The 17,090-nt window shown below is 35.3% G+C and overlaps 1 protein-coding gene across 1 annotated transcript in view; it reads right to left on the bottom strand.

Annotated features, from left to right (window-relative positions):
- Window positions 1-11,765, bottom strand: part of aars2 (alanyl-tRNA synthetase 2, mitochondrial (putative)) — a 36,598-nt gene extending 24,833 nt beyond the window's left edge. The window contains exons 1-6 of the mRNA XM_056448374.1: window positions 11,507-11,765; window positions 9,041-9,229; window positions 4,928-5,073; window positions 4,647-4,838; window positions 2,990-3,134; window positions 380-525 (exon numbers count right to left, since the gene is read on the bottom strand). Coding sequence (XP_056304349.1) covers window positions 380-525; window positions 2,990-3,134; window positions 4,647-4,838; window positions 4,928-5,073; window positions 9,041-9,229; window positions 11,507-11,764 — 1,076 coding nt within the window. The 5' untranslated portion in view covers window position 11,765. The remainder of the gene's footprint in view (window positions 1-379; window positions 526-2,989; window positions 3,135-4,646; window positions 4,839-4,927; window positions 5,074-9,040; window positions 9,230-11,506) is intronic.
- Window positions 11,766-17,090: the final 5,325 nt, after the last annotated feature.

Genomic DNA, 17,090 nt, shown 5'->3' on the forward strand with positions numbered 1-17,090 from the left:
TTTTTGGTATAAGATTACAGAAGAATGGTCGACTAGAAATGTACCATCATGCTGATAACTTTTTAGTCACTCGCCAGAACTGCAGTTTAAACCGCTGTGGTTGAAGGTGTATCATGTTACTTGTGTAATAACATCTATGTGTGTACTTTTACATATTTGTTGTCTGTTCATGTACAGACTGTATATTGTCTTAAACGTATGTCACTGTATTTTGCGTATTTGCATCCTGTATGTTGTCGCAAATGTTTGTCACTGTATTTTGCGCTGTCTGGAGCCCGCACCTCATCATAGCACACGTGCTGCTGGTGACGTGACAGTAAAATTGATTCAATGTGTAATAATAAGGCATAAATAAGGCCTCTAACGGAGTCAAACTCACTCAGCGCCTGCCATGCCGGGATAAACTCCGTCAGCGATACACACACAGATTGTTCGGATGTGGTCCGCCACGACCCGATAGGCCATGTCCAGCTGACCTACATCAGCGGCTCCGATTCTGCCCTGATACGCAGCAGCCTTAGAGCACTGCACACAAATAATACAGATAATGTTTGTATTAAAGACAGAATATTATTGCTGTAAAATGTTAAAGAGATAGTTCACCCTAAAATGAAAATTCCTCAGCATTTGCCCAAACCTAAGTGGTTCTAAACGTTTTTTCTTTTGTTAATTAAGAATATTGGAGAAAAAAAAAAACAGCCATTGACATCCATGACTGCAAACATTCTTCAAAATATCTACTTTTGTATTTAACAGAAGAAAGAACCCAACAAACACACAATGTTGCGACCTTCCTACTACGTTGTACCAACCTTGCAAAAAGGTTGAGGATTCTACGTTGTTGCTAAAGGTTGTCACAATGATGTCATAATGTTGCCATTTAAACATCATAAGGGCCGCATGCTTTAGGTTGTGCTTAGTTGACTCTTCACAGCTGAATCAGTTTAAATTTCAACAGAACGTCGTCTCAATCACCAACTACCGAGGAGACGTGAGTATTGCTTTATTTCTTTTTAAAATATATAAATTGTGAATATTCAAACAAACCACCGATTTCAACAACAATCTGTTCCAACATTACACACACAAAAAAAGCCATAATAAAGTTATTACGAGCGAGTAACGTTTCAGCACTCCGTTCACAGACGACGACAACATTAAAATCATTATGTTAAATCTCTCGATTAAACAATTCCTGATAATTTACCTACCCTGTCTTTAGTCGAATAGACAATTATGTTTTTGGAGTTCAGTTTTTTCCATATTGATTGTGATCAGTCATTTATGAATACTTCATCACACGATCCCAGCCGACCAACTTTTTACAAAACACACGAGCTGACTTTTAAATACAAAACACTTCTGTGCAGTTTGTTTCCTGTTAAATGGACAGTTCAATCAAATGAAAATGTATACACAAATTATTTACCCTGTAAATAGTGATTACAAACCTTGCTTTCATAGTAGGAAAAACACTATGGAAGTCAATAGTAACAGTTTTCCAGCTTTATTTAATATATCTTTATTGTTCAGCAGAAAAAAAGCTAAATAAGTTTGGAAAAAGTAAAGGATGAGACTAAATGACAGAATTGTCCGTTTTGGGTGATCTATCCCCATAAATTAAAGTCTATAAGTGGATGTTAATATGTCTAGTTAATATTGATATCAATAAAAGATCTGCTAGTCTAAATTGCTATTTTGATTGGTCTTTTGATGTTTGAATTTAAAATGCGCTTTTTTCTTTGTTCAACAGGCTATTTTCACATCAAGGTAATCTCCTATTGATAATTTCTGGATTTTAATTATGTGTAAGTTGCATAAAACTCTGTTGTTTAACCACTCACTGTTGTTTTCAAATTACTCATGTAACTTGTGTTTCAGAATGTTTTCCGTTGTTGAATTCACCTCAGATCACAGTGTTGCTGTAATTCCTGATCTATGGAAAGAAGAATTAGATGAGGTAAGGAGTATACTACTCTACTATTACAATTAAATTAAATGCAGTTATGTTCCCTAAAACACAGTATGTCCATACTGTGGAAAATAGATCGTGTTTATAATTGTAAAATTACTTTATTATTTTGTACAGCTGTAATTGACACTATTACGATAAGTGTAACATTCCATTTTACAGCGAGTAATGCCACAACTACAGGACCTCTTCTTTCTCTTCTCATAAGTTAAGTAAGTATTCAGAGACTAACTCTGACTTCTGTTAACTTAAACCTGCTCTCCCTGTTTCTCTTAATTCATTTAATTGTGCGTAATTTTGGTATATGATATATTATTAAAGAATTAAAATAAAGTAGGCTACATAATTACTCACTGGAGTTTTTTAATGTAATTAAATTACATTAAATGTCTGAAGCTTCAGTGTAAACTTGCTAGTCAGTAGTCATTTTCCGTGTAGTCCTGTTGTGTCAAGCTCTGATCTGTCCACTCTTGTTCACTTCCTATTTTGACTTGTGTCTGCTGTGGATCTATCTCTGAAGCTGGATTCTCTGTTGGATTTGTTTCTTCCTCTGACTGCTTTCTCCATACCAACAACTACGCCTGGTCTTCAGCGGCGCTCCTCGGTCTGCTGTAATCTCCAGTCCAGAGCTTTTATATATTTATATATATTAGAAAGGAAAAATAAATGAACAATATTTAATATTAAGCAATGCTGGAAAATAATTACTGCTTATCTTGTATTCTAGGCAAAACTGCCTCAACAAATATTAATACATGTAGTAAGAACATCGTCTCACAGTTGCTGAATATCACACGACAACGTTGCTACAGCCTTCTCACGTCTTACATTTCTACGTTGTGACAATGTAGCGAGCACGTAAGCCTTTGAAAAAATACAACGTTGTGCAGACATCGCTACAATGTAGATGTGTTTGTTGGGAATCTTCAACATGTGGTTTGAAAAGTGGAGAATGAGTAAATGAAGACAGACATTTCATTTTTGGGTGAACTATCACTTTAAATAAAAGGTGAAGACCTGGTGGATGGCAGATAATAGAGGTGTAAAAAGATCAGTGTCGTAGTTGGAGCGTTTGCCTTGCAGCACCGTCACCAGCCTCTCCAAACCCATCCCAGTATCCACACTGCACTGGGGTAGAGCTCGAAGATTACCATTGCTCTCCCTGTCACACAGAGAGACAGACAAAGAGTGTGTGTTATTGACCAAAAATGCTGCTATTTTTTGCCCTGTCGCTGATACATAATTATGAAAATAACACTGCAAACAGGTGGCAACAAGTCTCTGTCTTAAAGAGACAGTACACTCAAAAATGAAAATTCTGTCATCATTTACTCATCCTGCACTTGTTCCAAACCTGTTTGAGTTAGAGTTTAAGTGACATTTAAAGGATTAACTAGGTTAATTAGGTTAACTAGGCAGGTTAGGGTAATTAGGCAAGTTATTGTATAATGATGGTTTGTTCTGTAGACAGTCGAAAAAAAATATAGCTTAAAGGGGCTAATAATTTTGACCTTAAAACGGTTCTTAAAAAATTAAAAACTGCTTTTATTCTAGCCGAATTAGAGAATTAGAAGACTTTGTCCAGAAGAAAAAATATTATTAGACATACTGTGAAAATTTCCTTGCTCTGTTAAACATAATTTGGGAAATATTTAAAAAGCAAAAAAAAATTCAAAGGCTAATAATTCTGACTTCAACTGTGTGTGTGTGTGTATGTATATATATATATATATATATATATATATATATATATATATATATATATATATATATATATATATATATATATATATATATATATATATATATATATATATATAGTTTTTTTTCTACCATGAATGTCAATGGCTGCTTTTTTCCAACATTTTTCAGAATAAGTTAATTTGTATTTAACGGAAGAAAAAATTCATTAAAGTTTAGAACCATTTTAGTGTGAGTAAATAGAGGAATCTTTAGATGAACTATCCCTTGGAGTGATTTATAAAGCTATTTGTTGATATGATTGTTTCAAAATCACTCTATAATTTACTAACGCAGCAATAGATCACTGAAGTATTGTCTCAGTTCGTTCAAAAAGAGATTTCAAGCTTCAGCTACTAATGCATGCTTATGGGGTGTAACAGTAGAATTATGGTAAACATAACCTGATGACAAAACTCTGAAGCCCTTATGTTTCCTTTAAAAACATGTTTCTAATAAGTTACTTAATGGCACAGTTCACCCAAAAAATGAAAATCCTGTCATCATTTACTCTTGTCACTTGTTTCAAACCTGTTTGATTTTCTTTCCTCTTTTGAAAATATGCTGAAGAATGTCAGAAAAAGCTGCCAGTGCCTTCCATAATATTTGTTTTTTGTTTCTAATATAAGACTGCTTTTTCCAACACTCTTCACAATATCTTCTGAAGAAGATCTGTTTAATGAAGAAAGAAATTCATAAATCATTAGAATCACTGGAGTGTGAGGTAATACTGAGTACAATTTTCATTTTTTGGATGAACTATCCCTTTTATAAGAGAATGTGAGGTTTAGGTGTGTGTAATTTATCCTGTTGAATTAAACTATATTTTATTAATAAGACTGTATTTGACTGATAAATTGAAAAAGCCATCATGAATGCAGTAATTTATATACAGAAAGACCTGTCTATAACCTTTCTATATAATGTTTCTAACCTGTTATATTGCATAAATACTAGGTTCCAGATCTCCACTACATCTGGACTGTCTGCATTGACCAGTGATGCAGCGTTCCTGTTCCCAATGTGATCATAGTGAATCTCTGTGCAGGGGCCACACGGGCCAGTCTCACCCATTTCCCAGAAATTATCCTTCATCCCAAAAGGCAACACATGATCTGGCCTCAGTCTGCATGACAATTTCACAAAAAAAAAAAAAAAAAATCAGTGAATCTTCAAATGACCAATGTATTTGTCAGTTTAGTCAAGTATCTGTACCCCATGCTGAGCCAGATGTCCCGTGTCTCCTCATCAGCAGGAAGACTGTTAGCCGGATCTCCAGAAAAGTATGAGACGTATAGGCGCTCTGCAGGAATACCGTACTCTTCCGTTAAAAGACGCCAGGCCATCGCACAGGCTTCCACCTGTGATACAAATCATTCAAAAATACATTCAAATGTGGAGATCCTAAAGAGATGGTGATTTTAACAAAAATAATATAACAGGGTTTCTGCAGATATCATAATGTCAAATTTAGGACTTTTTAAGACCTTTTTAAGACCATTAAGTATTAAATTTAAGACCTTTGACATAATATCAAAAACATGCATACCCATAAAGAGAAAATGCTAAATTTATTAAAATAATGCAAAAAATTTGTGGTAAAATAAACGTATTAAATTGAACAGTACTAAAGAAAGGTTAGATGCGCCTTTGAACTACAGAAAAAACAAACAAACAAACATCTTAATGCTGATTTATACTTTCGCCTGGTGCCGCATTACGCACCTCACGAAACGGACGAGGCTTTTATACCTGACACGTTCGCCATTGAGATATTCTTTTTAATGACAGGTGGCTGTCAAAAGAAACAGACAGTAAAATCAGATAAATAAAAAGAGAAGTAGAAAGTTTCCGGAACTACGTCATATCATTAATATCAAGATTTTACAATACATTCAAAATTCTGCTGCATGTGTGTTGACACATAAATCGTCTCGGTCTCACATCACTCCCATACTCCAACAGCTTCACTGGCTGCCCGTCAAGTCGTATTAATTTTAAAACATTGATTTTAACAGATAAAGCGGTTCATGGTTCTGCTCCAGGTTACATTTGTGACCTGATATCCATTTCCTCTACCTCTCGCTGTCTACGCTCTGCCTCAAGTCCTACGCTGTTTCAGCCTCGTGCAAACTCAGCACCATGGGGGGTAGGGCATTCTCTTTCCGTGCTCCCAAACTGTGTAATGCTCTTCCCACTAACATTAGGGATGCCGGCTCATTGGACGCTTTTAAAAAGCTACTTAAAACTCATCTTTTTAGGACTGTTTTTAATTTGTGATATCTCTTTTATTTTTACTGTGTTTTTTATTGTATTTTTTATTGTTTACTGTGCTTTGTTGTTTTTACTTTCTGGTAAGCGCTTTGGGTTTTAGAAAAGCGCGTTATAAATAAAATATATTATTATTATTATTATTAATATCATTAAAGATTTTTTTGGGGGCCTCTTTTTTTTAACAAACTTATTCCAAACTTTTACAAAAACTTTCCTCCTTTCCCACTGCTGTTGCAATTGCTAGCCAAGAATTATTGGTCATCTGGTTCTTCCTATGATCATGCATGGACTGATCATAAAGATGTCTGTACAGACGTACCTGTTTCAGACAAAATCTCTTCAAAGTGTTTCATATTCAACTCAAATCAAATGCGGCGCCGTGTGAGCTGTTCACCCGAGTATCAAAAAATTCTGTGAGCTCCGGTATGGCGTTATTGCACTGACAAATGTTGTGAGTGTAGTATTACAAGTCAAGAACGCATTCATGTAATACGAGCGAGTGAATCTCTTTGCTCGTGCACCGATTTCCTCTGTTTGTGGACAAAACTGCATGCGGGCTCTCAAATATAATACGCTTCTCTCTCAAATATTCACTGCTCACGCACAAATTTTCTTGCACGCTCTCAGTACACTGCTCGCTCAGTGAGATTAAATGCACTCACAATATGTGTTGTGTTCCTTATGCCTTTCGTGCTTTTTGATATGATTTATATTAATTCACTATTTATAAACAATAACCAAAATACTAAAATAGTACATATTAAACATACATATTAAATTTTTAATCAAATAAACCATAACATTTTTGGCTATATGTTATATGATGAGATATTTCCAGTTTCAAACCCTTAAAGATATAGAGAAGAGTTTTATTTAAAAAAAAACATTTATTAAACATCCTAAAAGGTGCACCATACTAATAAAAAAACACATTTAAATGTAACTAATGCAAGCAGATATGTAACTGTGATAAAAAAAAGGGAAAACTTGATAAGGTATTATAGCCTACTGTGCTTTTCACTCTTCAAATAAATCTCACTATCAATCCCATTTTATCATGGCAACTAAAACAAAGTGAACTAGTCTCTGCTGTCTTCCACATTGTTGATGAGATTTTGGAGGACATTTTCCCTGTTATCCTCTTTATTTTGAGGAGAAGCTGTTCCACAGGGTTCCCCTAAACACGTATAGTGGCATGTACAGTGTTTTGTACAGTACTATAGTAAAGCACTTTAATTACTCTGTTGTAATAATATAGTTGCTATGGTAACACAACAAGCATAATATAAACAAACTACCCAGTGCTGTAGTTTTTTTTTACAATATAGGGTATATTATATTACAATTCACCACACTTTACTGTAGTACACCACGAAAGCCTAGCAACAACAACAAAAAATAATTTAAATGAGCATTAGATGTAGCGTTACATGGACTTCGAAAAAATAAGACCTGTGCAAGCAGGGGCGCAGCAACCGGGGGGATGGGGGGATCCGTCCCCCTCACTTTTAGAGACAGACCATTTAGAAACAGGTGATTAATAATTATATGAATGTATGATCTCCTACAGCCCCCCTAACCCCCCCCCCCCCCCGCACACACTTTTAAAATGTCCGACACACCCCTGTGTGCAAGAATATTTCAGACCTAAAACATCGTATTTAAGACTTTTTAAGGCCTTAAATTTCGATTTTTAAATTTTAGACTTTTTAAGACCCCGCGGTAACCCTGTATAAGTGAATTAAAAAGTTTCTTGGGCAAAACCAAAACTCTGGAAGGATGGAGAATGCAAAGTTTTCAGGGAAACCTCGGAGCGAACAAATCACTTATGCAAGGAATCCAACAATTTTGAAAGAGAACATAATGTTTTTTGGGAGAGGAACACAAAAGAAAACAACTTTTGGGTGGGATTGGGGCTAAGTACGGAAGTCCTAAGAGGCCATGCATTGAAATATTTTTTTCTTTTCTTGTGATCTCGACATAATTCGTTTTCTCTCGATCACAACTTTCATTATCTTGTGATCTCGACATAAAAAGTTGTTTTCTCGTGATCACGACTTAGGACTTCCATAGCTAAGCGATTAATCTAAGACATTTTTTTTTACACACAGTGTTTTCAGATGGAGCAGCATTTATTAAACAGTTGTAGTTCACTGACAAAATCGAAATCAATGCAATCAGATTATGATAATAACAGCTCTTTTTAAAACATTTTTACTCCCAACTCACTTCATAACTTTAGTCTAGTGTATGAAATAAATCCTTCTCCGAGATGATTCTGTTGTGGTGTGAGATTAATAACCATGTAGAATCAATAAAAGCAGTTAAATTATAGACAATAAAAAGTTCAATCTTCTGTTTAAAATGCAGCACTGGGTTTCTTCATCATGCCGTATGAAAGCACCCTCTAGCCTTTGTAGGAGATTAACAGAACTTTGCTTTCCTGACAAGATGTGTATGACAATCACAGCATTGCTCAATCGTGTTTGCAATTTCATTTCAATTAATCACCCAGCAATAGGGGCAATGTAACACTTTTGTGAAGGAATGCTATTTCTAGATAAAAGAGAAATAAGTTTTTTGGCAAAATACAAATGATTTGTGAAAGAATACATTACATTTTTTTCCACCCTTCTCATATTTTCCTTTCAGCATCATTAGACTCCCTTATAGTCCAGTTAAACCTCTTTAATGTCATTGTTTTCTCTTAAGACATGTTAAATAATCTGCCAATGGGGTCTGGTATAAAATCAGATTTAGTTTCTTAACCCATTTTCTGATTATTTAGCTTGTTTTAGGGAAAAAAAAACTAATTAATTTTTTAAAGTATTATTTATGAAAACAAAACAATATGACTTATCTAGAAAATGTTTCTTAATTTAAGATTTTTTTAAATATATTTGTTGCATAAACAAGACAAAAACTCAAAGTAAGAAACTTTTTTTGCATGAAAACCTAAATCAATTTTCATTCGGGGGATATAAAGTGTCTTGATACAACAATAAATGGAAAAATTAAAAAGCTTAATTAAAAGAATGAAGTGATTGACTAAACCTTGAAGTAATCACCAAACGACCAGTTCCCCAGCATCTCGAAGAAGGTGTGATGGTAAACGTCCTTTCCCACATCCTCCAGGTCATTGTGTTTGCCTCCAGCGCGGACACACTTCTGACTGTTCACTACCCGCCGATATGAGACCATCTCACTGCGAGGGTCAGCGCAGCCCAGCAGAATCGGTTTAAACTAATGGACATCACAGACCATGAACATCTACCATCAAAATTACAGCAGAATGGGGTCTCAAAATACAATAAAAATAAATTAATTAATATTCTGTGAGGTTACTGTTAATAAATGGACATCGTCACAAAACAACCTTAAATTAGAATGGATTTTGTTGGATTTTTTTGTATTAATCTTTTATTTTCATTGTCAATGTGTAATAAACTTTAAAAAGGACTTCCTATTCCAAGTTTTCTATAAAAATATGTTCACTGTTCTTTATGGTAAGGAATAAGGATGGTTTTGGCTCGAAAATCATAAGAATTATGCCATGTTCATAAGTTTAACTTTTTCAGTTAACACATGAAACCAATGCATATACTGTTTAGGATAATGCAGAAAGAGGGTCTTTTCTATTACCCGAGTATAGTCAAAACAGTGTAATTTTAAATACCTCAGAGTTAATGCAAACACTATACTCAAATGCTTTCTTATCCATGCATCTATTTACCATGCCCATGCTCTTAAAAATCAACCAAGGTTTCATTATAGTAAAATTGTAGTAACCACATTTTTAGCGTACTAACCAAAATTTCTAATTACAATTTAACTACAAATACCATGGTAAGTGTAACAAAACAGTGCTTGATTTGTGGTTATCATGGTTTACCAGGCTTTAAAAACATATTTTGTGGTTTTGTTTGTATTAAAACCATGGTTCATTTTTGTAATTGTAGTGTTTGTATATCTGGAAGACTAAAAAATTATTAATTATATATTCTATATAAAATTCTATCTAAAAGGATAAATTAGTTTATGGAGCTGCTGCTTCTTATTCATGTAGTTAGCTTTTTTCCTTTTACAAGTTATTCATAATATCTAAAATGCAAACCTGACATTTTCTGTCATAAAGTATTCCCATCCCAACAAACACACAATGTTGCCTCACCATAGCGACTTTCCTACAACGCTGTACCAACCTCGTAAAAAGATTGAGGATCTACGTTGTTGCAGAAGGTTGTCACAACGGTGTCATAATGTTGCCATTTAAATGACCATTGCTTTACATTGTGCTTAGGCTGCATGGACGACCACTGTACAACATTTACTTGTCATCAATGAATCATCAATGAGTTTAAATTTTAACAGACCGTTCGGTGTCTCATTCAACAACGACTGAGACGACGTGAGTATTGCTTTATTTCTTCTTGTTAAATAAGGCATCAGTGGTCATTTGTTCACTCATTTGTCCTCTCGTTCACTGCCTGTTTTGACTTGTGGCTGCTGTGGCTCTATCTCTGAAGCTGGATTCTCTGTTGGATTTGTTTCTTTCTCTGACTGCGTTCTCCATACCAACAACTACGCCTGGTCTTCGGCTGCGCTCCACAGGCTGCTGTTTTGTCCAGTCCAGAGCTTCGATGCCCAGTGTCCAGGGTTAATTATTTAATGTAATCTAAACATTATTTTATACTATTTGCTTATAATTCGATCTGTACTGTATGTATTAAATATTGTGAAATATTTTATAAAAAAGTTTGATTATATACACTTGTGTGGTATTTTTACAGTTAAAATTTTCCATATGTAGTTATTAAATTCATTCACTTTTCGGCTTAGTCCCTTTGTTAATCTGGGGTTGCCACAGCAGAATGAACCGCCGACTTATCCAGCACATGTTTTACGCAGCGGATGTCCTTCCAGCTGCAACCTATCTCTGGGAAACATCCATACACTACGGACAATTTAGTCTCCCCAATTCACCTGTACCGCATGTCTTTGGACTGTGGGGGAAATCAGGGCACCCGGAGAAAACCCACGCAAACACGGGGAGAACATGCAAACTCCACACAGAAACGCCAACAGATCTAGCCGAGGCTCGAACCAGCGACCTTCTTGCTGTGAGGCGACAGCACTACCTACTGCGCCACCGCATAGCCTCAACTATTAAATTAAAAAGGAAAAATGAATAAACAATATTTAAAAGTATTACTGCTTATCCTGTATTCTAGGCAGTATTGATAAACTGCCAGGAAAAAGCAATAATACATGTAGTAAGAACATCGTCTCACGGTTGCTGAATGTCACACGACAACGTTGCTACAGTCTTCTCACGTCTTACATTTCTACGTTGTGACAATGTAGCGAGCACTTAAGTGGCGACGCTGTCTTTAAAAAATTGCAACGTAGATGTGTTTGTTGGGATGGTACTTGTCTAAAAGAGGGCAATGCCCTGGTTTAACATGGCTGTTAGTTATTATTCTGCATGTCATTTTATTAGTGTCAGTGTTGTTTGTGTACCTGGTTCATTCCTGCATTGACGAAAAGCAAACTCGGGTCTCCTCGAGGGCGAACAGATGAGGACGGAACCACCCGGTGTTCATAACTTTCCTTGAAAAAGTCTATAAACTTCCGCCGTACTCTTTTAGATGTGAACTCTTTATGAGATGGTGTGTGTGATATGGCAGAGTATCTTCTAAGTCCCGACGACAAAGCGCTTAATTTTGTATTTGAAAGTGCACAGTGGAGATGTTTTACAAGTATGATGCGCGCGGCCATCTTGCATCTTCTTCTCGCTGACAAGCATATCTTTTTGGGGGCTTTACCGCCATCTAAAGTAGGCTATATGTACTGCATCAAAAAAAAAATTTTGATTACAATATTACACAATTACAACCCAACAAACACATTTACGTTGTAGCGATGTCTGCACAACGTTGTATTTTTTCAAAGGCAGCGTCGCCACTTAAGTGCTCGTTACATTGTTACAACGTATAAATGTAAGACGTGAGAAGGCTGTAGCAACGTTGTCGTGTGAAATTCAGCAACCATGAGACGACGTTCTTACTACATAGATTAATGTTTTTTGAGGCAGTTTACCAATACTGCCTAGAATACAGGATAAGCAGTAATTCTTTTTCAGCATTGCTTAATATTAAATATTGTTCATTTATTTTTCCTTTTTAATTTAACAACTGCATTTGTAAACTTTGAAGTAAAAAAAATTCCACACAAATGAATATAATCAAACTTTTATTATATATTTCAAAACATTTAATACAAATAGTACACATATAATTATAAGCAAACTGTATGAAACAAAGTTTAGATTTTATTATATATATATATATATATATATATATATATATATATATATATATATATATATATATATATATATATATATATATATATATATATATATATGTGTGTCTATATAATACATATATATATATATATATATATATATATATATATATATATATATATATATATATATATATATATATATATATATATATATATATATATATTATACTAAAGGGTAAATAAACAAGAAAAGTAAACAAGAAATCATTAAAATGTAAATTTAAATAAATAAATATATAAATTAAAATGCAGACACTGGGCAGTGAAGCTCTGGACTGGAGAATACAGCAGACCGTGTAGCGCAGCTGAAGACCAGGCGTAGTTGTTGATATGGAGAAAGCAGTCAGAGGAAGAAACAAATCCAACAGAGAATCCAGCTTCAGAGATGACAACATTATGACATCGTTGTGACAACCTTCAGCAACAACGAAGAATCCTCAACCTTTTTGCAAGGTTGGTACAACTCTGTAGGAAGGTCGCTATGTTGAGGCAACGTTGTGTGTTTGTTGGGAATAAGGAAAAATTCGAATAACAACTTTCATCTACATTTATAGAACAGAGCGCAAACAATAAAATAGTAATACAAAAAGATACACTTTAACCACACACAAATACAGCTAAAAGAAAGACGACAAAAAAATTTATTAATTAAATTGTATTAATTAAATTTTTTTCAATAAACTAAACAGTCTTCTTCCACATTTTGATTTTAGTAACTTTAAAGATTTACAGTATAACCAAAAGTCCTTTTGGGAACCTAAAAATTGTGGTTTTGTTTTAAGGCACTTGCATTTATGAATATAAAATTTCCCCGAAATTAGAATATTGTTCAATACAAATTGAATATTAACATATTTCCCTAATAAACCAAAGAAAATATGATTTTTAAAAATTGGGAGGACAACTTGAGAGAAATCTTTAACCACTTGAATGAATCAGACCAAAAGGTTCTGCTATATAAACATTCAAAAAATAAATGTGCAGTCATTTCAATGTCAACCTTACAGAATGTAGAATTGTTGTGATCAAAACGAAATCTTTGTCTAAGAAACTCTGAAGACGGGTAAATATCATTAAACATTTTTAAATGTACTTCTTTAGCTTTGGGAGGTATTGGGAAGGAAGGAACCATTGTTCTTATTTCAATAATAGAGCTCTTGGGGAAAAAAGACACATTATTTCTATTAGCTTGTAATGGAAATTTATCTTGGGTTAATATTGTTTTTAATATTTTATTAGGTATTTCACTCAGAATATAATCTTGTCCATTTATCAACAAATAAAGCAGATGAAGTGTGTAATTTGTATTGGTAACCACATTACTAACCATCGTTAGAAATGCCTTCGAGATAGATTTCAATACCCTATAGTGTATTGCTTATGATCACATTAAAAATGTCTGCTGTTTTCTGACGACGCTCTAAATACTTTATTTCGTCAAAAATATTTAAAAGAGCTTTATAAATTTGAGTCTTGTTTAATGTCTTGTTTAACTTGAGGTGCAGTGGGCAGAGGCAGTCGCGATAACCCATCTGCATTACAATGATTCATCTCGATCCTGGATGTTAACATCATAAGCTGCTAATAACAAATCCCAGTGTTGAAGCCTTGCCGCAGCCATGGGTGTGATGGCTTTTGTTGGACTAAAGATGGTTGTAAGCGAACGGTGATCCATCAGTAATGTAAATTTCCTCCCATACAGGTATTGGTAGAATTTTGGTACTCCAAAAACAATACCAAATGCCGCTCATTCTATTTGTGCATAATTTTGCTCTGCCTTAGTCAGCATTCTTGAGGAAAAGGCGATAGGTTTTTCCTGTCCAATCAGGAAAGTGGAGCGAGAAGACCGCTCCAACGCCATATGGTGAGGCATCACAAGCGAACCTGATTGGCAGATGGGGATCATAATGTGTCAACACGCCCTGTGACAGCAACAAGCTCTTAGCTTCACCTAAAGCTTCCTCGCATTCCTGAGACCACAGCCACTTATTTTCTTTGCACAAAAGAGCATTAAGAGGGGCCAACATTGATGCCAGATTAGGAATAAATTTACTGCAATAGTTTAGAAGTCCCAAAAATCAACGAAGTTGGGTAGTATCCTTAGGTGCAGGTGCATCCACAATTGTCCTGACCTTTTCTGGTGACTTGTAAAGGCCCTAAGCATCAATGATGTTCCCCAAGTATTCCAACAAATCCTTAAAAAAAATTCACATTCCTCAAACTGAAGGCACAGTCCAAATTGGTTCAGACAACTAAGAAATGCATCCACATTTTTGAGATATTGTTCCTCATTGGACCCCATCACCAATAAATCAGAGGTAGCAGTGCACATTGGGGAGGCCTTGTAAAATCTGAACAATCGCTCTATGGAAGATCGGCATTACCAATGCAATTCCAATTTATTTTCACTTTGACTTTAATAAGCCCTATTGGGGACACTGCTTCTCCTGTATATGTTTTCAAAATAACATTCATTGTGCGGACTGGTCTGTGAGCTAATTTTGCATTATAAAGATCTCTGGAAATTAGAGAAACAGAAGCTCCAGTGTCCAATTCCATTTCCAAAATTTCTCCATCAACTTTTGGTTTCAGACAAATATGTGATAAATCATCTTTATTATTCACCAAATGTAGTGCAAGTTCTGTATCCGTGGTATCATTGCTTGATGAATCTTTCACGTTTGATGCACTTTGTTTTTATGATTGACCTTTTTCTGCCACTTTGGTTTTACATTTTCTGTCTTGTGTTTCCCTTCAATTCTGCACACTCTGGAAATGTGGCCCTTTTTACCACAATTGTGACACTGTTGTTCTCTAAAATAGCAATCTTTCTCATTGTGGTTTGTTTTTTCACAACGATAGCACTTCCTTTTCTCTTTAGCTTGTAGAAATAGCTTGTAGAGTGCATTAACTTTCGAAGAGCCAATTAACTGTTGTGATTCGCTTGCGGCTGTTTCTATCCATACAGCGATCTGCACTGCCTGTGAGAGCTGCTTCCGTGAGCAAGCGTTTCTGTATGGACTCCGTTTTCAATCTGCATACAAAACGATCGCATAAGGTGTCTTGCAAATATGTTCGAAATTCAGTGTTCACTCAGTTTTTTAGGATGGCAAAAAACTGTGCTACAGTTTCTGTGTCATGCTGACTGCGGTCATGAAACCTAAACTTCTCTGCAATCAAGAATGGTTTCTGAGAAAAATTAACTTTCAGAACAGTCACAATGTCATTATATGCTTTAGTACCGGCTGCTCCAGGGCGATAAAGCTTTGCAGCAGTCCATATGTAGATGAGCCCATGACACTCAACATTAGTAACACACTGAGATGATCGCTTTATTGAACACACTTATTTCTTTACTGAAAAAATGTAAACACAGTCAGACTTCTTCAGGAGCAATGTATCACAGGTGTCAGGGTAAATGAGATACCCTCTAGCCTTGCAACATGTAGTGCATACATTACATAGACTATTTAAAGATAAAATTTAATAGCAGATGCTTTACAACACAGTTAGTGATAAGTTTAATCTTCATGAGGGAAGCCTTCAAAAAGTTTCTGGTGTTCACAATGAGAAGATGTTGACAAAAAGGTCAAATCCACAAGATCAGCCCCTACGACCTTGAGACATTGGCCCGGTACAAAAATAATCTCTTTATTAACAAGTCTTGGATAAAAACATGATTAAGACCAACATTGCAACATTGACACTATAGTTCGTGAAATCCTAAATTGTGCCCAAGGGCCAGACCTCACCAGCCAAGGAAGGTGGCCAGACTGCACTTCGTGCAAGTGAATACACTGCACTCCACTGTGTAAAGGGCGCACACACACACACAGTGATCACTACACACTGTGAGGAAAAGTCCTAAAATCACCTATTAAATTAGCCTTCCGTCCTTAAAGTCAATAAATCCCGCCTTAAACAAAGAACAAACTAAATTCAGTCTTAGGTCAAAATTAAAGAAAAACCAAGAATCAATAAAACTAAACAAAATACAAAACCTTCACAAAAAAAAGACACAATATATGGAAAAATCTCAAATCAAAATAAGCTGGATAAATAAAAATCAAGATCACGGGAAGAAAAAAAAACAAATAAATCCAGCCCAAACAAAATAAACACAAATAGAGAATGTATAGATAAACAAACAAATTAGTTAAATAAACAATCCTTACGTAACCCAAAAAAACTACTAAATCCGGAAAATTGGATACAAATCAGGAAAACAATTTAGAAAAATAGAAAACCGAAAATCAACTTAGGAAAACAGAACAGCACCACGGCCGCAAATAGAACGCGGAGTGCCCGACAGGAGCTCACGTTACGGAATGCCACCCAGCCTATAAACAAAGAAATAAAATCATTATAATATACGACCTCCTATTAAACAATTTGCAAAACATGCGAACACCTACCGCTCGCCAAAAGGGAATCGAAGTTAAATCAATGGCAGATATCTCGGAGTTTGCAGTCAAACAGCCGGCACAGCACACAAACAGTCGCGCACCTGCGTCTGGTTCTCGCAGCTGAGAAGAGGAAGCGGGCATACAGTGTTCGCAGATCGATCGCATTAACCACAACAATAAACTGAAATAATGTTTCCTTACCGTTTCCAGCCTCTACACTCACTTTAGCCTTGACAAAATCATAGCAAACATTAAGCAAAGGAATATCCAGCCAGATTAATCTTCCCAGACCTGCCGAGGGCACTTGGAAGTGACGGAAGCGCGATCAC

Source organism: Danio aesculapii, chromosome 22 (genome assembly GCF_903798145.1).
Source record: "Danio aesculapii chromosome 22, fDanAes4.1, whole genome shotgun sequence".
NCBI lineage: Eukaryota > Metazoa > Chordata > Actinopteri > Cypriniformes > Danionidae > Danio > Danio aesculapii.